Source organism: Phyllostomus discolor, chromosome 3 (genome assembly GCF_004126475.2).
Source record: "Phyllostomus discolor isolate MPI-MPIP mPhyDis1 chromosome 3, mPhyDis1.pri.v3, whole genome shotgun sequence".
Taxonomy (NCBI): domain Eukaryota; kingdom Metazoa; phylum Chordata; class Mammalia; order Chiroptera; family Phyllostomidae; genus Phyllostomus; species Phyllostomus discolor.
In genome coordinates this window covers 184,701,187-184,725,614 of record NC_040905.2, presented here as the reverse complement: position 1 = coordinate 184,725,614, position 24,428 = coordinate 184,701,187, and the positions used below count along the sequence as shown (strand labels likewise).

Here is a 24,428-nt window from a genome sequence, read left to right as displayed (position 1 = left end):
AAAAAGAAACCAGGACAAAACCCAGCTCTGAGCTTAATTAAAAAGAGTGCTTAATCCGTCCCCCAACAAATGTAGATCCACCACAAAGGAGACCAGAACTGTCAGTGGCCAGGAAGACCCGAAGCCTTATAAACAAGCACTTTGGGCTGTGCAGGGCAGCTCCGCTATGATCTGATACAATGACTATTGTCAGGGAGGGCTGTTTTTCCATGTTTTTGTATCCTTTTCTTCGCATTTTCTTTTGCTACCTAATTTCATGCATCAGAGGTCAAAAGACAAAAGGTCAGGCCTGGTTTAGAGGCAGCTAACTCCCCACCGCCCAGAACGTGTGTCCAAAGGAGCGTTTTGAGACACCACATGCAGACGCCGGCAGGTTTGCATCCCAGCCTGGTTCCCTGTTGTCACTTCACGGAGTACATGAGTTTACGTGCAAAGTACGTCAAAAATGAGACGCAAATTGCTGTACCAAAGCAGGGGAAAATCGCCCTCTTTCCACTCACCGAACTATTTCCATCTTATACTTCATTTGTAAGACTTTGTGACTAACAAGCAGCCCATCTGCGAGTTTCTCAACCTGCCTATGCACAGGCCCGAGAGATACTCCTTCGTTGTTTTTCTCCGGGAGAACTTACAAAGATCTCTCTAGAAAATTACCCACATTTGTCCTGAAATAGCTTTTATTGAGTTTTTAGGCAACATTTTAGTATAGATAATTTAGTATGGTTCTTTCAGTCTAAATATTTTGTCTCAGACCTCCAATCTTTCCAATGGCCCATTTTGGATACTGAAGTAATTGTGGGTTTTTGGTTTCTTTGTGTGATAGGCAGACACATATTTATAAAAAGAATATAGCATCATGCTTTTCCATTGGAAATATTTTCATCATTTGGGAGGGAAATGACTTTCTTGTTCTATGTTCAGAAGTGTCTCCTATCAACTTGGGGGCATCTTTACTTTTTCTTCTTTTAGACAATTTTTTCGTCTGTTGACTAGAGTCTACCAGGCATTTGATGTCTGAAGGTCTGGCTCCTACCTCCAGTGCAAAGTGAAGGAGAAGTTAAGCACGTTGAGAGGTGAATCTGGTGATCACTAGACAATGGTGCTGGTGGCAGGGCTCACCTCCGAGGCCTTTGGACCCCTGCCCAGCTCCTCTTTTGCTTCTTCCTCTGGGCTGAGTCCTGGACAAAGCTAACAGCAAATAGCCCATCAGGTTGCTAACATTAGGTACCTAATCAGCAGCATATCTGAAAGCCTTTTAGAGCACAGTTTTATTTTAGGCATGTTTTCAAATCCAGGCTTTACATCCCGCAGTCCCCTTTTTACCCTATCAAACTTCCCCTCAAAAAAAAAAAAAAAAAAGCCATAGAAATCAGTCCCCAGCTTGCCAGCAGACTGGGACATCTGTAAGGTCACACCACAGGGTCCAGGGAAAGCGCCCCAACCCTGCTGTGGTCCTCTGTTATAGCTCTGAAGTTATCACAGAGAAATAGAGAGTGTAGCAAGTGAGAATGCTAAAGGGCCTACTCACAGGCGGGCTCCACTTCCGTTTAACATTCCGATCTGTGTCCAAACACTTAGAGAACTGTTTAACCTGTGCGCTCACTGAAAATCGCTTGAAAGTAGGCTCCTTTATGCTCCTCTACTTCATGGAATCAAATTATATCACATTAAAATGTTATTAGTTTAAAGCATATGAAATAAAGGCAAGTCTAGGCTGGCACATGAATATTTAAAGCCCACATTGCACAGAGAAATACCAGAAGAAAAAGGGTGAGGCTAGCTAACAGTTCATTGTATGAATATAAACTTTCTTTCCCAACATATGGTTTTATTGCTTACAAATTATGGCATTGTTACATATGAAAGGAAATGTGAGAAGAAATAAACTGATTTACATTAGTTTTGAATGTTAAACAATCAGAGTGCTAGTAAATCAGAAGCCATCTTTTCAAGGCTTCATTTTGGATTCTTAGGTAATGCTAGATTGCTGGGACATGTTGGCAAATTTTAAATATAACTGACTGTCTGTATTCTATATTTATATATATTGAATATAACTCCAAGAGAGTGAATTTTATCTCAAAATTCTTCAAGGGCTGCCTTCAGGTCGTCTCTGTGCCTATGTATACAGCATACACTTGACGCCTGCCATGCGTACCTGCGGGCTGGAAACCAGTCGTGGCACTGAATTGAATTACTGGATTTGAGTTGGAATGAACCCATCCAAACGACCCAGCTCTGCGCTTGTTGAGGCTTCTCTCCATTACATTTTTAATTAAAGCAAGAAAGGCAGTAAAGTAAAACAACAATAGCAACAACCCAGCAGGAGCACAGATTCCCCGAACACAGCCCCATCGTATTTTTCATTGGTACCCTAGTATTTCTGGGTAGCGAGCCGCTAGCACATGGTACCCCAGCAAGCCAGCAGCCAGCGCTCGAAGTCCTACACGCTCAGAGGACCTCACTGGCCTCAGAAATGGGCGCTTTGACCCAAACCATTCTTCAGTCCCTTTCGGCCTCGGGCTTCACGTTGAAACCTGCGGCGGCAACTGGCCTGCGTTGTGCACTTTCTGCGCTCTGCGCCCTGGGAGATGTGAGTGGCGAGGCGCTCCCACTCACCCGGGCGTACCCCCAAGCAAGCTCCAAGCTTGTGCTGAGAGGGACCTATTGGTCGCGACTTGGCCTCCACCCTCAATCTTGATACCCTCCAGCCACCGCAAAGGAAGCGGGGCGGGGCGGGGCTGGGCTTTAGGGGTGCCGCCTGCCCAAGGTTCGGTGCCACGTGCGCACTCACTGCGCCGACCCCGAATCCTGCGAGTCCAGCTGCGGCCTCAGCAGCTCCCAGAAGTGGGTTCCCAGCTTTAGGGCGGGGCTTCCTCCTTGTCTACTGCCTGGACATCGGCTCGCACCTAGTCTCAGCCTAGAGCCGGAAGGCCAGGGTCGTTCACCGCGGCTTCTCTTAGGGCTCACGCCGAGGGAGGCCCAGCGGCGGACCGCGGTGGCCCAGCCTTTCCTGGATTCCTGGCTGGGCGTTTCGGGATGGAGAGATGCGGCATCCGGCCGGAACTGGGTCCTGGTCGCCGCTGCTCCTTAAGTCCTGGAGTCCTCAGGTGTCTCCTGGCCGAGAATAGCCTGACCTAGGCTTCTTGCTTCGCGACCTCGGCCTCCCCCGCTAGACTGCAGTGTCCTAGCGGGAGGGAAGCTCGCATCATGCCTAGGCCAACCCCTTCTGCGACTCTTTTCTTTTCCTGTCACTCTGTTCTCGGTTCCTGCTTTCTCCCTCTACAAAACGCCAGAGCGCGCGCGGGGGCCAGGGGAGCTTCCTCACCAGCCCCTTTCCTGGTCCCCCAGTCTGCCTTTCCCCACATTGTCGTCTCTCCCTCTCCATATTTTTTTCCTCCGTGGATTCTCCCCTCATTTCCTGGCTGGTTTAGCCAGCCTGTCTTTCCGCCTCTAAGGTTGCCTCTCTTTTTCTCCCCGGTGCAGCATTAAACAAATTCACGTGTACCAATGCTGAAGTTCCGGCAATGTGGACAGAAAGAATGCTTCTTCTGCCCTCGGAACATTTCCGGACACTGTAGTTTGGCTTCCCATTGAGGTTGCGCCCGCGCTGGATCCGCCCTGCAGGCCGCTGGTACCCAGGCTCTGGCTCTCTCTTTCTCCTCAACTGTGCATGCGTATGTTCGAGTATGGATTTATCTGTCTACGGTTGCAAACCAGAGCAGGCTCTGCAAACCGAAAGCTGAGCGGAGTTGGGTTTCTAAGATTCCAGGGCTGCGGACAATGACATGGGGGATTTTTCGGGGGTCTCGACGCCGATCTCCTCCTATGCTACACTCACCCTTAACCCCTTGCCCAGTATCTCTAGGGCCGCAGCATCAATTCCGTGTCCTCCGAAGAGGCTTGCCACCTGCTCCGCGGCGGGGAACCGGCCCTCGGTCTAACGCTGCGGAAGTCGGGGAGGTCGCCAGCACACTGACCAGGCGCGAGAGGAGAGGGACCCGCCGCAGGCCGGGCGTGCAACAGGATGGCGGCTGGGCCTGAGGACCCCGCGAGGGGCGGGGCGGGCTCTGTGAATTCTGACCCGGGCACTGGAGCCACAGCACCCGCGCAGCGTTTTAACTAGCGGCAGGTGCCCCATCGGGAACGCACAATTGTTTTGCCTTCGTCTGGAATGTGCAGAGCAGGACACCGCGGTGCGGGGTCAAGTATTTCGGAACCGGAGAGCCCATCCTTCGTGATGCTTGGCCTAATTCTTTGCCCTTCCTGGGTGCGGACAGGAACGAAGTGGTGGCCGGTGTCCCCTCCCTAATTCAAAAGCTGCCCAAAGCCAAAACACACGCATTCCGCCAACACAAAAGCTTAAGCCGATACACCAAAACATAAACCAAAATCCCGGTCCAAATGCACAGCTCATAAAAACAAAATCAAAATCGAAGAAAACAAAATACATACAAACACAGAATTCACCTAATACAAAACACAAACGACACCGATTAATGTGAAATCGAAACACATCAAAGCTCCACGCAGAAGGAGCAGACTTCCAAACGGCACTCAGAGAGACAACCTACAAAGACAAAGTGTAAAACACACACAAAATCAAAACACACGAGACGGAAAACAAAACGCACACAAAAGATCAAGTCTCACAGAGCAAAACCCACGAAAATGAAATCCCCGAAAAAACAACACGCAAAACACCGAAACAAAAGACTCTCTCTTAGATTATGGGGAAAAAAAAAAAAAAAAACCTCACAGAAAACAAAACCAAACAAACCCCCTAAGCAGAAAAACAAAACAAAACCCAAACGACTCCCGCCCCGCGTCCGGGGTGAAATGTCAATTCCGGGAGGGCTTTTGATCTCAAGGTGCGGACAGGCCTCTCTTTGGCGCAGCCTCCGCGCGCGGGCTAAGCGGGCGGGCGGGAAGCAGGGGCCGGGGCCTGGCTGCGGAGGGGAAGAGTCGAGCGCTCCGAATTGGCCAAAAATCAAATCAGCAGGCAGGGACCCCGACCCGCAGTTTGCTGGAAGGAGGCGGCGCAGCGGGACTGCGCAGACTACTTGGTGGGGGGGCCGCCCGGGAACCCACCGCCAGGGTTCCGATTGTAGCAAAATCCGCTCAGTGGATACGCGATGTCCGGCTCCACCGCGCCCCCCACCCCTTTTCTCCAGCTCTGGGCTCTTCCCCTTAGGTTGAGGCCCAGCCTCGTGACCACCCCCTCCAAAAAACAAACAACACCCTCGCTGAGGACGAGTCACTTTCCGAAACTGCCATTGTCCAGAGGGCCAAGAGTCCTCCTGGGGAGCTTCCCCACCCCCCCACCCCCCGCCCCGGCGAACCCTGCCCCTTCGACCACCCCACAGCGGGGCCCCACCGACTTCCAGTGGCCAAGCCGAGCAGCTGGACGCGAGACTGGGGAGGGGTCAGGGGAGGGAAGTCTGGAGACTGGGCCGAAGAGAGCGGGTGGGACAGGCCACTCCTCTGCCCCGTCTCTCTCGGGCTGATTTCCCCTCAGGAATCGAGTCCGGGGACTCGGGGACGCCTCAACGTTTTAGGACCTGAGGGCAAAGGGACTCCATTTATGGGCCCGGGTAAGGTGTCCGGGACTCCCGCCCATCTCCGGGACCTTCTGAGATGGGTCTGCTCCGCCCGGGTGCTCCAAAGCAGAGGCCCGGATTTTATCTCCAGCAACTCGCAGCTTCACCGCCGCGTTCTGGGCCAGAATGAGACCTGGTGCAAGGAAAACGGCGACCAGGGGTCTGAGTGGGACCTGAGGTCTTCACGGTCCTGGCACTGTCCGAGACTTAGGGACCCAGCAACAGTATTAGAGCTGCAGATAGGGGCGGGGATGGGGTAGCCGGGCGCTCTGGGCACGGGCGCCGCCCTAGGGGTGAATCTGAGGAAACGGGATGTCTGGCAACATCTTGCCTTCGCACCCCCTTCAGAAGCACCTGCTTGGCAGATTGGTTAATTTCCTTAAAAACAAAAATCCGTCCTGCACCCCTCTACGCGCCGGGGTTTGCATCTAGAGGGGTCACAGGCCGGGCGCGCCGAGAAGAGGGTCTCGATACCAAGACGCAGGGGTTTGTCGGAGGTGCTGCCGCGAGGCTAGGGCTCCAGGCTCGCCTTGGGTCGGCCCCTTCCCGTAAGTGCGCGGGGCTAGCTCCCGGCGGCCTGAAGCCTTCCTTCCCTCCCCCCAACCCCCTATAAAAGTCCAGGGCGGCGCGGCGGCGGCACTGCTACGCTCCCGGCCTCCAGCACTGCTACGCCCGGCCCGGCCCGGCCCGGCCCGCCCCGTCTGGCCAGCTGAGCAGGCCCTGCTGCAGAGCGCGCGGACACCCTCGCCCAGCTCTGGGCCGGCAGTGCGGGGCCGCACGCTGGGGGCGCGGCGTGTCAGGGGACATCTTGTGATGTTGGCGAGAACAGGACATGATCTCACATGGCGAGAAGCTCTTTAGTTCCTTAATCATTTCACGGTGCCTTCGGACGCTTTTTTTCCACCTAAAACGTTTAGTTTCAGCTCAGTGATCAGCTACCCCAGCTCGGCGGGGGAGCGGAAGGCTTGAATTATTTCGACCTGTGAGCGGCCCCTGACGCCAGGGGGAAAAAAAAAAAGAAGCACAAAAAAAGTGGAAACTTTTCCCCCCTGTCCATTCCATCAAGTTCTGAAAAATCAAAATGGATTTAGAGAAAAATTACCCAACTCCTCGGACCGGCAGGACAGGTAGGATCGCGATACCGGTTCTAGGAGCGCTAAGCCCGGGACCCAGCCGGGACCCAACCGGGTGCTGGTCTTGCAGCGCGTCGGCCCGGGGGAGGGAATGAACCTCATTTTCGATGGGATTGATTGCCTGTCTGTTCGTGGCGCGTTTGTGGGTTTTTTTCCCCCCGCCAATCTATTCACAGACTTCTGTATCAGTCCAAGTGGCTGAGGGTTTGCCTATTTTTCCCTCTATTTCGGAATGTTTATGTAGGTGTCTAGCTGGGGCTCTGAAAGTTTGTTTGGGTCTGCGAGTTTACATAGGGGTTCGGCGTGTGCATGCGTGCTAATGAGTTTGTGTGTCCCGTATTTTGTGTGTCTGAGTGTGTGTCCAAGACTTTATGTGCCTGCGTGTCTTTATATCTATGTGTGTGTTAGTGTGTACTTATGAGTGGGTATTCCTGGGTACTGTTCTTTTGTATCCAAAATGTGTGTCACATATATAACTGGGATAAGTGTATGAGTGTATATCTATTCCTTTAAGGGCCTATATTTGTCATACCCCAAGTGAGAAATTTTGGAAGTGAGAAAAATGTGTACTTGTCCACAGCTCTTTGCTGTGTAATTGCCAATATACACCAAAGTGCCAGCTTCTAGATACAGGGATGGGCCTGTGGCCTGTGGGAGTCTGCTGTGCTAAGCCTGGGAACAGTCAGGCGCCGGTCCCATTCCACTGGGAGATCCAGGAATGGAGGTGTGAACTCTGGGGTTGCAGAACCCTTGTTGTGTGGTGTGCACCGCCTCTCTCTGTGGGCACTGTTGAGCCCACCATTTATACAAAAGGGTTTCCAGTGGCCCGTGCAGCCTTGGCAGGTGAGAGCAGGTAGCCCATAGGCTAGCTGAGACGTGTAGGGACTCCTAGTCTGCCTTTGCCTTCACCTAGACAAGCCTCTGACACTGGTGTGTGTGTGTGTGTGGTGTGCTCAGGTTGTATCTTGTGGGTGCCCCTGCAATGGAAGAAAGTGCAAGTGGGGTAGACATGTGTGCCTCTCCTGGGCATCAAGTCCTGGTGCCTGTATGCACACAGGCCCTTCTGGCAGAGGACCAGGTGTGCCTCCCACAGGCCCAGGCAGTGAGTAGCAGGGTGTGTTTATAATTGAGAGGAGATGGCAGGTGGCAGGAAGCCTCTGTCTGCTCTGAGGTAAAAGCTGGGCACAGGAGCCTCTTTTACTCATTAGGCCAAGTGTGCTGACCCACACCAAACACACTCCTGGCCCTGGCAAGAACTCCCCTTTCCCCATGCCTGTGGACCTGTGAGCCCCTCTTCTGTACCCTACCCCTAAATATAGGCCAGAAAGCAGAAAAAGAGGGGTGAACTTATATTCTAAACCCAGGACAATTCCCGGGGCTTAGATGTGTTTCCAAAATCGTGACTGAAGAGAAGTTAGGGCCAAAACCAAAGAGGCAAAATTGAAGAGGATTCCCCAGGTTCAGAGTGTAGGAAGGGGACCCTGGAAACACCCTCTGCCTCCATCCCCACTCCCCCTCCTCACTTCCTCAGTGGGTCCCTTAGTCTGTGGGACTCCCAAAGGTGCTTGTGCCGGGACTAGGGGTTGTGTTTGTGTTGGGAACGGGTTAGAGGCCGGTAAGGGTTCAGGCAGAGGGTCTGTGTGGCTGGCCCTGGCTGTCTTTCCCGACAAGCTGTCTACAAAGAATGTAATTCATGGCGGTCGATGGGCTCTTTGATTAGTTCAATCGCCTGAATAATCGTTTAATCAATAAAGCATTTCATTCTTCACCGAGATGGACCTGGGTGGGGTTGGGGAGGGTGGCCTACGCCGGCTAGAGTTTTAAAATCTGAAGAGCCACGCCCCCTCTTCAAGCCGAGTTGGGGTAAGGGCCACCTGCATAGGTAAATACCAACATCTCAGGTGACACTGCACTTTCGCCGGTCTGCCCGAGCCTGGGCCCCAGCCTGGAAAGAGGAGAGCTGAGAAACTGGATAGCTAGGGACATCCAGGTCTTGTTTGGGGGTTTCTTCGTGGGTTTCTTCCCTCTCCTAACTTAGAGGGTTTTTATGGCCTCCCTTTGCTTTCTTCAGAACTGTATTTCATTCTGTCTCTTGACCTCAGTTTCCCCATCTGTATAATTGGGAAGGAGTCTATGCCCTACAGCTCTAAGCTCAAGATCAGGTGAGGTCGGCCCTAAGTAGGGAAGCACTAGGATTTTTTTTTTATTTGGTCTAGTTTTCCCCATGTGGTACCAAAACGGTAAAACTGAGGTCCAGAGAGGGGCAGGTATTTGGGGGGAGGGGCTTCTCTGTCCTTAGAGTTCTCATTTCTGCTGGGAGAGGAGAGACAATCCCACCCTCCCTTGGAGAAAAACTATGATTGGGAACACAAGCTGCTATGTGAGTTCAGGCTCCCCAAGGCCAGGGAGACCAAGATAGGCTGAACGCTGTCTGACAGGCAACAGCGTCCAGACCCTCAGCTCTAGGATGAGCCTGGTGGGGCGATGCCAATATCCTTTCATCTTTCTGAGCCTTGGGAGGCCTCATCTCAAGGGTTCTTTCCCCTGTTAGACACATGGGGAAGCTGAGTCCTAGGAGAAGGGGCCCTTTGCCTAAAGACTTTAGAGAGAGAAAGGTAGCCCCAGAGCCCTTGCCCTTTGGGGTGCGCTAATAATGGAAATAAACCCTGACAACGACAATTGGCATTTCTCTTGAAAAATGTGGTTAAATTCTTCTCCCCTTTTCCCACCCACTTCAACAATTTCTGCAGACAGACCTGGGCCAGGAGCAGGAGTCAGCTCTGACCCCACCGTGTAATTTCGGGTCAGTTGCTTTCTCTCTTTGGTGTTTTTAAAATGAGGATTAGAGAGGACCCACCAAGTTAGGACAGCGATGGCCGTGTCATCTCTGACTTGACTGAACTGAGCAACCAGTCCGAGCCCTGTGGGCGTCGCTTTGCCAGAAGTGAGAGGGAAATGGGCTGGACTTGGGCTGCGTGAGTCAATCTCAGGTCCACCGAACGCGGTAGCCGCCCCAAACCCCCGACGCCGCTGGGCGCTGGAGGGGCTGGCAGTGGGGGAGAAACGGGAGGGGGGAAGTGTGTTCGAGTGAAGGCAGGCTGTCTAGCTGAGGACCGACGTGGACGTTTCTCTGAAGGTGTGTTGGCTTCTCAAACGTTGTTCTCAATGGGTTTTCTTTCAATAGCAAAACTTTCAAAGTCAATGAGATTTACATAACTTGGGTTTCTTCCGGAAGGTTTCGTTCCCGGGCCTCCGGCCTCCAGCGCTTAGCACAGGGCTGGGCCCAAAGTCCTCCTGCGAAGGGAAAGAAACCACGCGACTGTTGAGCAGAGCGAGGCCCGACCGCTTTCAGCAGAGAGGCGTCGAGACCAACTGCTTGCTTCGTTCCCTCCTGGACCCAGACTCGAGGGCTTGTGAGCTTCCGGAGGGGGAACACAGGCGTAGAGAAGCCTGGCTTGGGCATGGAGGCGCCCCTCCCTGGGCCGCCGTTCATTGGCCTGTAAGGGTGGGCACGGCGGCCAGGGTATCAGGTCTGGCATTAGAAGTTCTGGGATGCAGGCCCGGTCCGGAGGCGGTGAATTGCCCCAGCGCCAGAGGGAGGCTCCCTCTGACCCGTGCAGCGCACGGTGCGGAAGGGGGATGCTCTGGCCTAAGACACAGTCCTGAAGCAGAATACCTGTATGAAGTGGGAATTTGAGCTAGTTCCGTTCCGTTAGCGTCTGCAGTTCCATCCTACTCCGGCAGCGCTCCGGGGACTCTGTCCAGACTCCCAGGTATGGGATGGAAACCCGTATGCGCGGGCATATCCTAGCTGGGATCTTTTATTTGGTACCGTACCCCCACCGCCCCGCCATTCCGGGAGTGGCTCTGGAGAGATCCTGAGAAGGAGGTTCCCAACCCACGGCCTTTCCTCTAGTCTGGACCTACTATGCGCCTCAGCCTCACTTGGCGAATCTGTAAAATGGGGAAAGTATAACCTCAGGGCCCTTGCAGCTCAAAGACTTTACAATCTGAGATCCCAAGCCCGAACTCAATGAGCGAGGCTGGAGGTGGAGCTGGCATTTGCCGTGTCCCTCAAGGCGACCCCAACCCCCCATCTCCTCCCCGCCTCTCAGGTGGGAATGAAGAGCCTCCCCGTCGACATCTAGTCACCTTCGATCCACCCTGGGCCACCCATGGAGTGAAAGCGGGAACCCTAACTCATCCTGGTCTCTCTTCCCTGTTTCGACCTTTCTGCTACAAGGCGGGGTGGGGGTGGGGGTGGGGGTGGGCGGAAGGTACGAACAGGCGCGGTTCCAGACAAAGAAGAGATCCTGCCGCTACCCCATCTCAGGGGCCCCAGGGGCCCGCCTGAGGCGGTTTTCTGCAGCTGGGCCCTGAAGGGGGTGGGGATGAGTCAGCGCCGGAAACTTAACTACCCGTTCAGGGGCAGCTGGGGCCGGGCCAGAATCAAATAGAAGGTGGGCCAGAGGACAGACCCAGTGTACGACGTGTGGGAAATGGGGCACAGGTAGACAGGAAAGACTGAAGCAGAGAATGGCCTGGGAGCCTTCCCAGGTCAGCATGTGCTCTGTCCTCCCTGCTAGCCGGGGTTTAGAGCGGGCATCCCAGAGCCCTCGTTCTGGTGGATTTATGTTTAATATTAGAGGAGCATGGCTTATGAATCAGAAATGATGGGACTTGGGACCACTCCCATGAGCTGCTGGGGCAGGAGAGTCTTCATTGTCTCTGCCAGGACCCTGGCAGACATAAGCATTCACAGAACTATTGCCTCCTGGGTATGGACTGGCTGTCACATGCTTTCTTTTCAAAGACCACTTCCTTTGATTGTGGTCCCAGGTCCTCACGCCCCCCCTGAGAAACAGACTCGCTGGTCAAAGACCTGCCCTTCTGGACCGGGAGGATTTTGTTATAAATTCCACCCATTTTGTCTTAGAAGAAACAAGAACTTCCCCAGGAGAGGCAACATCAGGTTTTCTCAACAGCTGATAGCTGCAGCATGGTAGCACTCCTGGCATGGTTTGGCAGGCCCTTGCAGATAGAATGTGCCAGTCCACCTGCCCTCCTCAGGGACCTTCATTAGCACTGGTCAGGACTGGGTTCATTCAATTCCCAAGAGGCCTTGCACTGGATGAGGAATTGCCCCTGTGGAGAGAAGCCTCCAGCTCCGGGAATCACTAGCCTCCAAAGTGTCTGGCGACTCCTGGCCTGAGGCTGGAAAGAGGTGTTCAGGGCTCAGTGCTTGTGCAATACGATCCAAAGCCTCAGATAACCTCCTTTCCCCAGGAACACCCTGGTTACCAACTTTAAAATAATGTAAAATTTCTTTCATCTCAATGTCTCTGCTTCTCAGTTATCTCAAAATTGGGGACCCTGGGGTAAAAAGAGGGAGGGGGTGGATGAGGAGGCTATGGCTTAGCAGGAGTTTGATACAATTATGAAATGTTTCCACTGGAAGGAGTCTTCATTAAAGGCTAAATAAACCAACTCTGCCCATTTTACAGATGAAGAAACTAAGAATGAGGCAATGTGTGCACACTACGAGTCCATCATGAGTGTGATGGTGCTTAGATTGAAAGCCGTTTCTCTATTGCTCTCCCTGTCTTTCTCCAACATTCGTTGCGCGTGTGTTTTCTGGCGACTGTTTCCCCCACCTTCACTCCCCACCCCGCATTGGCTGTCCCCAAACCTTCAGGGCATCCCAGGGTCCCAGCACCGCAGCGGATAGGCTAAGCTCCCTCGGGATGTACAGCAGGACTCTCCAGGCACTAGGTGGATCCCCTCCCCCCTCCCTCCATCCTTGCTTCACTAGGCCTTCGCGCCGCGGGTTTGTCAATGAACGTGGCGCCGCTGCCTGAGCCCCGCCTCCCATTTTCTCCCATTGCCCAGGTATCCGCTAATTAGGCGGAGCCCGTCGGTTGCTCAGCCAATGGAGCGGTGCCTCAGGCCAGCGCCGGCTCCTATTGCTCTGATTGGCTCGATGAGTCGTGATTGGCAGGTTAGCGCCCGCCCCGCCCCCGCCCCCGCCCGGAGGGAGGCTGAGCCCCGGGCGGCGCTGTCCACACGCAGCGGGTCCTGAAAGCGGCTCCGGGGTGGCGCGGTGGCGCACTGTGCGCGCCGAGCAGGCGGAGGGCTAGCGCCCGCGGCGGCGGTGCGGGCAAAGCCAACAGCGGCTCCATTTCAGCACCAGTAGTCCCGGCGGCCTTGGCGGAGGGGACCTTTTTCTGTCTCCTCTGTTCCTCCCTCCACGCCTGGGGCAAGCACGGCGGCCGTCCCGGAAGAGGCGACTGGAAGATAGTAGAACCAGACCTCCGAGAGAGGGCGGAGGGGCTCGAAGAGTTGGTGGGCGTGAGGCAGATACTCAGGCGAAGAGGACACTATCGCTGTTGTCCCTTTTACTGGTCCCAGCGATGGGGGAGCAGCGGGAGCCGCGGGAACTTTGAAGGCAGCGGGTCCCAGGGTATGAAGGCTACCAGCTCCCGGAGACTCCGGAGTCTCAGCCCCAAGGTCCGTGGCGGAAACGTCTGCCCACCCGCCTGGGCCCCAGCACCGCCAGAGAGGAAGTTCTCTGCAACTTCGTCCGAGACGTCGGAGAGCCGGGTAGAAAGAGGCTGAGGCAGCAAGCCCGAGTCCCAGAGACTCAGAGAAGCAGAGAGAAAAAGGATCCGGTGGAGATCAAGAAGTCGAGGAGAGACTCCCGAGGCAGCGAGGCCGCGGAACCAGCCTGGCAGCCCGCGGGCCTCGCCGCCCCCTGAGTAAAGCCAAGGGCCGAGTGTCCTGCAGGCCTCCTCAAAGCCGCTCCTCTCCGAGGTCACGGGCGCCTGGCCGTCCCGGAGACGGGCCCCTACGCTATGCCCCCGAGGCTGCAGGCGCCTTGGCAGCAGCTACCCCGAATCGTGTCCGGAGCCGCCGCCTGAGCCAGCCGGGGAGGAAAGCCGCCAGGAGTTGGGCGCCCCTCATCCAGCCGGACTGCACCGGCGCGGTTTCCCGCCTCTAGGCGCAGATCTCGGCGGTCTCCGGCAGCGCGGCTCTGAGAGAAGCCCCGAGGCTTCAGCAGTGTTTTCTGAGTCCAGCTCACACGGTGCCCGGCCTGGCGGCGCGGCTCCTGAGCCGCGCTGGGCAGCCCCTTGGCGCCGGGAGGCGGCGGCGTGGGCCGGCCTGCAGTCTGGAGCGCCCCGATGGAAATACACTGTAAGCACGACCCGTTTGCATCCATGCATAGTAAGTAGGCGGCGAGCTCGCTTCTCTCACTCTCCGGCCGGGACGGGGTTGGGGTGCCGGACTGCGGGGCAGGTACCAAGGCCGGTAGGACCCAGGACTTCTGCAGCTGTGCGGTCAAGTTTGCAAAGTGCAGGCAGGGATGTGGAACAAAGTGCCTGGGCTCCTGGGCCCGGAGCACCTGGCACCGGGAATCCCGCCTCCACCAACGTGTAACGTAGGCAGCGAGCTGCAGCCTTTCCTGCAGCCTTTCGGGGGCTCTGGCAGCGACATCTCGGTGTGCTGGGAGAATCCAAGCTGGGACCTGGAGAGGGCTCCGACTGGACTAGTTGGAGAGCACGAAGTTGTAGCGAAAGGTCAGTCTGAGTCTCAGCACTCACACCCAAATCTCGACAGCGCCTTTTTCAATGGTGGGGCTAATCAAGGCAAGGGCTTGGAGGGAAAGTGGGGCCCCAGCCAGTGTCTTTGTGCGGCCATGTGTGAAGGAAGAGGTTGAAAGATAAGTGAGACACCGTGTCCAGAGCTCCCAAGGTGTTCTGGAGTTGAGGAGTGGGATTTGAAAAATCAACCAAGTAGAGGTCCCTGGGCTGAGCTTCTGCTTAGAAGCCGCCAGTTCACACACAGACCCTCAAAGACACCTTCAAGTCCTTCTCTGCAGGACGCTTGCCTTATGATGGCTTCTATCCTAAACAAACAAACAAGCAAAAATCAAGAAGCCAATTAATCACCATACGGGCGCCCCCGACTTCTGAAAGACGCTGCGTGTGTAGGAGACGGGAAGGGTCATTTTGGGCGCCAGCGACGCCGGCAGGGACCGGCGGCCCGACCCGCCCGGGTCTGCCCGTTCACACTTGAGCACAGCCTCCTGTGAGATGAGCGTTCCTCTCACGGTGAGTTAGCGCCGGATTAGAGTCGGAGATCCCAAGGAAATACCAAGTGGAACGAATCGCGTTTTCCCTCTGCGCGCGGCAGAGCTGGGCCGGAACAAGGCGCCAGGCTTTGGCGGCATCCAGCCGGGTGCCCAGCTTGGGTCCCCACCGGGCGCAGGTCATAGGGCTGCTCCCTGGGTGGGAGCCGTCCCCAAGTCAGCTTCTCAGACAGCCCAGGATCCTGCTTACTAGCCGCGGGTCCCCTATTTAACAAAGGCAGCAGAGACCCGGCTGGAGAGAAGGGGAGCTTTCCTGGGCGAATTTGTCCTTTTTAATCCGGAGGGCCGAGTGGCCTCGTAGGCAAAGAAGTGCTGGTCTTGGCGGCCGGGGCTGACTGCCGGCGGGTCAGTTTCTCTTTGTGTCAATTTCCTGAGATGGAGGTAATCCACCCAAGCCGTGCGGACGTTTGTACCGAGAAGCCGCTTGCTCCGGTCCCAGCCCGAAGGATTCCTCATCGTTTGGGGCCTGTGCCAGAAAGGTTTCTAGTCTGTGGTGACCCCAGCGCCCCCGCAGCCGGCTCCTGCGCACACTTGAGCCAAGCTGGGGGAGGCTCTGATCTCGTAGAGCGAGTCAGAAAACGGACGAGTTGGGGTCAATACTCTGAGAGGTAGGCGAGCTCTCAGCTCGGCCGAGGAGCGACTGGGGGACAAAACGGGGAGGGCTGGCCGCTACCCTTCTCTTCTCGCTGTGGGGGAGGAATCAACAGACCCTCACTGCCTCCTTGTGCGCGAAGGGGCGCCCCAGAGGTCCTGCACAAGCCCTTGGGGAGATGGCGTGAGACCCGGTGGTCTCCCAGCTGTGCAGGAGGATGGAGAAGGCAGCTACTTACAGGTGCTGTTAGCCAGCCGCTACTGACTGTGTCTCTGTCCCTCCTTGCCCTGGCCTCCATCTGCCCCCTCCTCGAGAAGTGCTCCCTCCTCCCATTTTCAACCTCCGGGCAGCGCGGTGGGGGCTGGGCCCCAGCCAGCCGAGCTTCCAGAGCTGGCTCCTCTGGAAGTGCCCTTGGTTCTGACGTCCAGAGCTATTTGCTTGCACAGTGTAGGCCCGCTATGGGGCCTCAATTTGTTGGTGATTGGAGGTGGGGAGTGGGGTGCGCAGTAGATCCTTAGAGATCTCTGGGGTAGTAGGGTCTCAAACAAAACCTCACCTCCTCCTCACCCTTCTTGGTCCAGGTCAAGTTCATGCCCCTACTCCCCCACCCCCATTGGAATAAGACAGCTTTTGGAGGGGGGGCATGCAGGGGCAGACCCTGCCACGAAATAGGCTTCTGAGTTCCCCTGCCCCCACCCCCTATTCCAGACTCATCACTGTCTTCAGCACAATGCCTCCTCCCTCCCTCCGTCCCTCCCTAGATGTTTCCCTCCCTCAGGTATGGCTACCATTTCTAAAGCACTTTCATAACCAATCTCCCACCTGAGATTTGTCTAAACCTTTAGTTACACCCATTTTATGGAGTATGATATTGGGGTCAGAGAGACAAAAGGACTGAAAGTTCACAGGGGCAAACCTGGAGCTGGTTCTTGGGTCTTCAGGGAGTCCCAGAAGAAGAGGGGGAGGGACTCAGGTTCCAGAAGGAGGAGAGGGGACTGTCTGGGTGGGCGCACACATGTGCACGGTGCTGTGTCTGGTTTAGCTGTGTCTGTGTCTGTGGCCCGGCTCTCAGTGTGTGTCAGCCTCTGTCTGTCATTTAGAGAGTGCATTAACGAAATTTCTTCCCTGCTCTTCCCTGTGTCCCTGTAGGCATGTCTGTGTGTCCCTTCATTCATCCTCTTGGGTGCCACTAGGAAAAATTTCAATGACCCTGAAAGCCCTGGAGTTCAGTCTTCGACTGAGCAGGGACCCTCTCTCTAAGACCCTGTGCCCAGCATGCATGTGGGCAGCATGCTCTGATCAGGCCCGAGGAGCATCTGTGGAGGCTGGCCCTCCCAGACCAGAGCCACAAAGGCCCCAGGGGCATCTGCAATTCAACCTTTCGCCCTCCGCACCCCCCAAACCCTTTCCTGTCAGTCCTGTGGGGGCAGGGCTGTTTCCCTTGTATCTGTGTGTCTGTTTCCTGGTCTTTGCCTTAATTTGTTTCCATCTATCTTTGTGTCAGTCTCTCTGTAAATTCTACTTGGCCCTGAAAAGTGTAGCTGAGTCTGTGTCTCCCCCCAGGCACCCCCAGGGGATACCAGTACCCAGCGGGAAGTAGAGGCTGGGCTTGTGTTCTCTGAGGAGATGCAGGAGCTGGGGTTGCAGAAAACAAAGGTTCTCCTCCACAGAAGTCCCCTGCGCTCCAGTTCCCCCCTTACTAGGCTTCCTCCATTTTCTCTTCTGATCTCCTGGCCTTCCTCTGTGCACCACATTCACCTTTCTTTTCTTCACCTGTGCTGGGTGTTCCTTTCACTTTTTCCCTCCTTTGCCTTTCTGACCTGAGGCTTCTCTTCCAGTCTCGGCTCTCTTTTCTTGCTGTCTGTCTCATTTCGTCCCACTCTTTGCACCCTTCCCCTGACACCTCACTTTCCCTCTTTTTTTCCCCCATGCTGCCTCCCCTCTCTCAGGCATCTAGTTTTACTTCTTCTTAATCTCAGGGTAAGTGGCAGACATTGCCCTCTCAGATCACAGTTGTAAACCACCTCCCTACCAGCCTCGAAGTGCTTTATTGGATAGGTCTGTGGCTGAGGCAGAGAGAACCAGTTTTGGGGGCCTTTCCAGGGGACTGCCTGGTCACTCTGGGTCTGGTGTCAGCTGTGGACATGAGTATCAGACTGTGGAAGAGTGCTGGTAGCCTGGTCTTTGTGGCTTTGAGTATGGGATGGCTTGCTGTCACCTAGAATGTCCATGATACAAGTGTCCCCCAAAGCTCACACATGTCCTATGGGACTGCTTTTGAAATCTGAGTCCTCTGAAGGTTGGCACTGTGTTTTGGGCAGAATGTTTACATTGCCAGTGATGTAGGGAACAGGGTCTTGTGGATAGGCTACAATGCCTAGACTCACAGGTCATCTCAAGACTGTGCCGGGTGCTTTTAGCTTCCTTTTTGTCCTTCCAGAGGAGCTTGTAGCATTTTTGAATTTACCTTCTTCTTCAGTGCAGCCTGTTCTTGCAAGCTCGATACGACCTTTTTTCATTAGGTGCTCCCAACCCCAGAACGAAGCCTTCTCAAGGCCCTTGACCAGGGTGGCTGCAGCCGCTCAATTTCAGGTGAACTGTGCAGTCGTGTTCTGACCACGGAGTCTTGTTTGGGATGGGTTTCCTTTTCTCATATCTGGCGTGTTTTAGAACAACCAGAACCAATCAATGTTCCCTTTGACAATCAGACAGAAATTCAGCTTAGAACTAGAATTAAGTACTGTCGTTGTCTATAAAATTGTGTTTTTCCTTGAAATCAGCCCGATGTTGGAGATTGAGGGATACATTCAATTCAGGCTCTCCTGGGGAACTTCATGAATTGGTTTGGCCGTTTTTAGGACATAAGTTGTGTTATGAATACCTTTCTCCCCTCCGTTTCAGATGTGCATGAACCGTGAACCCGGATAGTAGCTGAGAGCTGGGGAGGGGGTGGAGAGCCGAGATGAGGTGGCTCTCACATGTTTTAGAGTTAGAGAGGGTGTGTGTGTGTGTGTGTGTAACCTCTGAGATGCCCTGGTTTCCATGGTACAGTCAGTCCCAGGCAAGTTCCAGTGTAGATTATCACCCCCTCCCAGCTTCTGAGCTGCCAGCAGCATTGGTAAATGCTTGAACTTGGCTTTTGGGCTTTTAACAGCCTTCAGTGATGTCAGTGGCTGATTAATAGCTCCAAAGTCAATAATGTTGCTACCCACTATGTTTACTGGTTTGGCTCTTCAGTGGCTTGTGTCTCTGTTTCCCTCCAGATGGACCTGGATGTAAGGGAAGGAAGCTTATCGGGGAGAGGAGATTCTTTTCCCAGATTCTTTTTACTTAAAATTTGTCTCAGAGCCTTTGTAAAACCTGGGACTCACAAGCTTTCTTTAGCTTCTTTATTTCCCCTGAACCAACTTAGAGCTGCTTGTCAATTGTAAAACACTCCAAAAATTTTAGGAAAACTCCTTCATAGTGATAGAGTAGAATGTGATGGTCTGACCCATTCCTTTTCTGTGCTCTGAGCGGGGACAGTGGTCAAGTCTGCATGTCAGCCTCATCTGTTTTGTTTATTTTTTCCAGCTTTATTGCGGTATGGGACTCACCTTCTTAAGGAAAACGTTTTTACCAAGGCAGTGGTTGGGTTTTGTCTCGGTAGCATGCAGATACTATTTAAAAATTTAAAAAAGTACCTTAATCAGATTGCTAATCTAAAAAACATTTTTCTCCCCTGAGACCTAGGTTTACTGGGGTCATCCCTGTCGCTTTTGGAGATATTTGTTAAAAGGAAGAGTTTCATTTTTAAAAATCTTTTTACATTGATGTATTTTAAAGTGTATTTTCTCCCGAGGCTTTTCCTTAGACCTCAGCATCGTGTATGCAGTAAGTTGTGTCCCTAGCATAGACCGAGGTCATCACATACTCCATTGTTAAAAAAAGAATTGTGAGGAAAATGCTAGTAACCGAAGGAAAACTAGTACGGAGATGCTTGCCCTCAGTAGCCCAGCTGACTGGCTGAAGATTAAGCTTAATTTTCCAAAGTGACTTAAGGTGTTTGCGTAGTCTGCGTGATTGGACTTCAGGCTGAAGACGTCCAGTCTGCAGCCGTTTCTGCCCGGGGGGTGCAGGGTGTTCGCTGTGGCGCTGCGCCTTCTGTGTGACTGGTTCTAACTACCCTTTCCCTTGCTTTCTGTTTCTGATTTGTTTCAGGACATGGAGGAGTGAATCAGCTTGGGGGGGTTTTTGTGAACGGACGGCCACTCCCGGATGTCGTCCGCCAAAGGATAGTGGAACTTGCTCATCAAGGTGTCAGGCCCTGCGACATCTCCAGGCAGCTTCGGGTCAGCCATGGCTGTGTCAGCAAAATCCTCGGCAGGTAAAGGCAGGAGCTCCAGGCTTCCCTTGATTTCTCAGATAATGACCTAAAACGTGGCCCAGCAGCTGGCCAGTGTGCCAGTGTCGCAGTGAGAATCACTGTGGCTCTTCACTCACGTGCTCAGCACTTTAGCGTTTGCAAAGCCCTTTCGAGGCTATTTCATTCAAAGGAGTCTTGGGAAACCCCAAGGACACGTGGAATGAGGACTCAGTCAGGAGGGGTGACATGTTTTCTTTTTTTTAATTTTTATTTATTTATTTTTAGGGAGAGGGGAAGGGAGGGAGAAAGAGAGAGAGGGAGAGAAACATCAATGTGTAGTTGCCTCTCACATGGCCCCCACTGGGGACCTGGCCCACAACCCAGGCATGTGCCCCGAGTGGGAATCAAACCAGCCACCCTTTGGTTCGCTGCAGCCCATGCTCAATCCACTGAGCTACACAAGCCAGGGTGGGTGACATCTTTTCTGAAAGCCTGATTAATTATTCCAAAGAACCCAAGAGGAAGAGGTTCTTGGGAATTTCCCCTGCACATCTTAGGTAAGACCAGGGCTTGAGCAGGGCTGCATGGGAAATCCACAAGTTAAAAATCACCAAAATTATCAGAGTTCAGTGTTTCGTTTTAATGTTCCCAAAAGGCATATTCCATTTTTTAAAGTCAGCTGTCATTTTTAGTTTGGGGTTATCGTCAGCCTTATGTTGGGCTACAGTATTTTCCTTCTCTGCTTTGTTTCCTTCTTGTGACAGGCATTGTAAGTAGATATTAAATTAGAGGGGGGAAAATCCAAACAAACACTAACTCTCAAGTTTGACATTTGAAAGTTGCCACTTGACCCAGCGATTTGCTACAAGCAAAATGCTAACAATGCTGATTCTCCCAGAGGGCTGTACAGCCTTTAGCATTCCGGTTGAATGGCAGGAGGGAAGCAGTTTTGAGATAAAGAAACAAACCTAGAGAGGCAAAGTGGCTGACCCAGGTCCAGCCCGCCAGTCAGTACCTGGGTGGGGAAGAGGACTTAGGACCCTCAGACCAGGCGCATCCCACCACACCCTGCAGCCAAGGCCACAGGTTTGTTTCCAGGTTTCCAGGCGTGTGACGTTGCTAGAGGTCTGGCCCCGCAGCCAGGAGCAGTCTGGGGTTTTAGCTGTTCAGTGTTCTCTCAGGGGTTCTCTCCCGGGGTCAGAGAACAACCTTTGTCCTGTAGCTTGCATTATGGTTTGAGAACAGATGCCTGAATAGGAAATAAATATTTTGAAGTATGTCAGTGATATTGTGACTTCCTGCCTGCTCTTTCTCTTCCATATGCTGGAATTTAAGAAATTCTCTCAGATGGAAGGGGACGACAGTTTTTAACCCTGGGGAGCCTTGCTGGAGGCCGAGGAAGAAGCTTCAGGGCCAGAGGTCTGGTGGTCCCTTTGGGGACCTTGATCCCTGTGTTCATTCCCCTGCCCATCTTGAGTCACCTCAAGCTGTGGAGGCTGGGGCTCCACTCCTGTTCGGTGCTCGGCAGCAAACGAGCCCCAGGCAGAGTTCAAGGAGGAAGGCAGGACATCAGCGTGGTGTTCTCGTTAGATGGTGGTTTTCTTGGATGGAGAATCAGAGTGAGAGTAGAAGAAAACAGAGGAAAGGAGATAGAGAAAAGAGAAAGAAAAAAAAACAAAGAGAAAGACTGATTTAAAAAAAGAGAGAAACAGGAAGAAATGAAGACAAAAATAGGAGAGCGAAAGAAGCAAAGTATTTTAGAGTGTCTCGGCGTCAGACTCCGAGAGCCGAATGGATCTTAGGTATCTTCTTGGGAAGCCTCTTCATTGTATGGAGAGGGACAGAGAGAAAGGAGGCCCTTCCTTTGTTTTTGCCGAGACATCTTTGCTGAGCCGACATTTTGCTTGCTATTTGAAATCTTCTCAGGGCAAGACGCTGAGCCCTTCTCCGAGGGGATGTCTAGATGCCCGGTGCTCATATTCTGGTGCCTGGGAGCCCTCCAGATCTCCCCTGGAGACTGAAGGGGCAGGGATCCTCCCGGGCCCAGCCGGCAGCCTCCCACGACCCAGAATAGATTTGTCACTAGGTAGAGTGGCACTCGGAAGTTACGCGCCGCTCCGGTGCCTGGCCGTTTAAGTTGTCAACAATAAATTGGAATTTCATAGCTCATTATTTTCATAACTAAGAACCACAGTGGACAAAATGTCACTCTAATTAGAACTGCCTTTTAAGAAACAAGTTCAGCCCTAAAACGGTATGACTGGGAATTTCTGAACTGGGGCTGTTGTATCCACTGATTTTTTTTTTTTGGTCACTAAAGAATTTGATGGGCGCACACAGGGTGACAGATTGTGGAGAGTGTATGGTGTGTGGTGACCATCGTTTTCAGAGGCTGTGTGGCAAGGCAGGCAGAGTCCCCGGGGCTGGCAGAGACCCCCGTCATCTCGGGAAGGTGGCGGTCTGCCAGGAGTGTGGGCATTCAGTTCACAGAGTTCAAGGCTCCAGAGGGGCTTGAGAGGCACAGCCTGGTGGTGTGTGAAGCCCATTTAAATCCACCCAGAAAGCCCGGCTGTTGTCTTCTTTCACTAGAGCCCGTCTGGGAGGTTCAGGCCTTTTGGAACTGGGTGGCATGTTACATAGTAATAAACACTCAGGGGATTTTAATCCGCAACCCGAGCTCTTTATATCTTGCAAAGTTTTTCTTAATCATCCTGCATTTCTGTCTTCACAACAGCGCTGTAAGGCAGGCAGGGCCAACATCTTCCCCTTGTTATACAAATGGGATAACTGAAGCCCAGAGAGGCTAAGTGAGTTGGCTAAGGTCACACAGCAGGTTTGTGTCAGAGCCACTGACTAGCATCTATACCTCTTTGCTCCCAAACTAATGCCCTTTGCACTGAACTGCACTGTGTGTTGATGGCTGCTGCTCGACTGCTGTGTACAAGCCAAAGGGATGCATGACTCTTTTGCTGAGAAGAAAGGGAGGTTATTTCGTCTGAACCCTCACTTGACACAGTTGCCAGTTGGGGTTTTGTGGAGTGTTAGAGTTGCCTTCTGAGTGTCTGGCCCATGTGTCAGTCAGAAGGAAGACAGAGACGTCTCACATCAAGAGCACAGCCTCCTGCAGTTGGCACAGCTCAGGTGGCATGGGTGGAGAGCCCGAGCACTGCCGCCCCAGCCACGAGAGCAGGGCAAGTGCTGGGGGCGGGGTGGGGGTGGGGGTGGGGGCTTTGTCCTGCCACCTTTTCAGAGTTGCTGCCTGAATTGCCGTTCCATCAGTTAACATACGCTGAATACCCAGCACAAGGTGGTCTGTGTGTCTGTGGCCCTTGCCCCACCACAGTGCCTGTCCTAGCAGGCACTTGGTGACTCTTGAGTGAGTGAGTGAATGAAAGGAAAAAAATGCATGTTAAAATTCCTGGTAAACGGTAAAGCTTTCTGTAGTTCGAAGGGATGATGGTGATGACGATGATGATGATATAAAATTTTACAACCAACGCAGCAGTTGACTCTCATAGGAGGAACTCCGGGCTGGGAGTCAGGATTAAAAGCTGAGGCTGCCCCTGACTTCCAGAAGGGAGTTGCGCATGTCACTTAGTCTTCTGATCACTGGTTTTCCTTTCTGTACGACCCTGCGGGCCTCTCAGGGTGGCTGTGAAGATCGAGACCAGCCAGGGAAGAGCTCCGTAGACCTTGGGGCACTGCGAGTGAATAACAGGCCGTTGTGTTGGTATTAACACCTGACTTTCTACTGTAAAATTGAAGGGATAATTGGAGGCTACAGAGATGGATGGCTGTGTGGCTTGATTTAGCTACTTTTCTAGACTTCTGGCAAAGAAAAAGTATTTTCTTAAATATTTCTAAAAACCTTTCTTATGACTAATAACAATTTTCCAGCAATTATAGAAAGAAGCAGGATAGGTTGAGTTTTGCCTTATGGTCCAAGTTTGTACATGACTCACTCTTGTCAATGAAAAAATAGAATTTCCAGTTCCACATCACTGGTCCCAAACTATCTCATCTGTTTCTGGAATGTTCGCTAACTCAGTCCTGCCCAGACTTACCCAGGCTGAGAATTTCGACATCTCTCCAAATGTAAGCAGCCATTGTTCTGGGCCACCTTTCCCGTCCACCCTGTGAAAGGATCACCTCTTCCTTTTACCAATTATAAACTCTCGTTGGATTTGAAAATTGCCCACCATTTCTAAAATATCTTTCTGGTTAAAAAGAAACTTCAACTGTAAGATAATCTCCTTTGCCAGAGGAAGTCAAGAATTCCTCTGTGAACGCTGAGAGAGACATCCAGTGAAGGCTCAGACTCAGAAAAGGAATCAAGTCATTTTGTCACCCTGAAATGATCTTTCATGGCACTCTCCTCCCTGGTCTCGGTGTTACCGCAAAGCCCTGACATCCTATTTGTGTTAACGAGGGAGCGCCGATAGCGTGGAAATGCCCTTAGAAACAGCGATTTAGCTCCGGGGAGGTCCCTGGAAGAGCTGCCGTGACCTGTGGGTGGGTTTTGTTTCGTTTCGTTTTGTTTTGTTTTGTTTTGATTGCTTGAGTTTTGACCTATATTTCCAGTTAATTCTGAAATCCAACACGCCCTTTAATT

General features: G+C 53.0%; 1 protein-coding gene across 3 annotated transcripts in view; it reads left to right on the top strand.

Moving 5' to 3' along the window:
- The first annotated feature begins 6,209 nt into the window (after positions 1–6,209).
- The window catches only part of PAX5 (paired box 5), a 171,157-nt gene continuing 152,938 nt past the window's right edge, over positions 6,210–24,428 (top strand). Inside the window, exons 1-2 of one of the 3 annotated variants that reach the window (XM_028516211.2) lie at positions 6,210–6,727; positions 19,672–19,837. In XM_028516211.2, the coding sequence (XP_028372012.1) occupies positions 6,682–6,727; positions 19,672–19,837 (212 nt within the window). In that variant the 5' untranslated portion in view covers positions 6,210–6,681. Of the gene's footprint in view, positions 6,728–12,814; positions 13,955–14,026; positions 14,308–19,671; positions 19,838–24,428 lie in introns of those variants that run through there. The other 2 variants (XM_036021928.1, XM_036021927.1) reach the window with 2 other exon arrangements.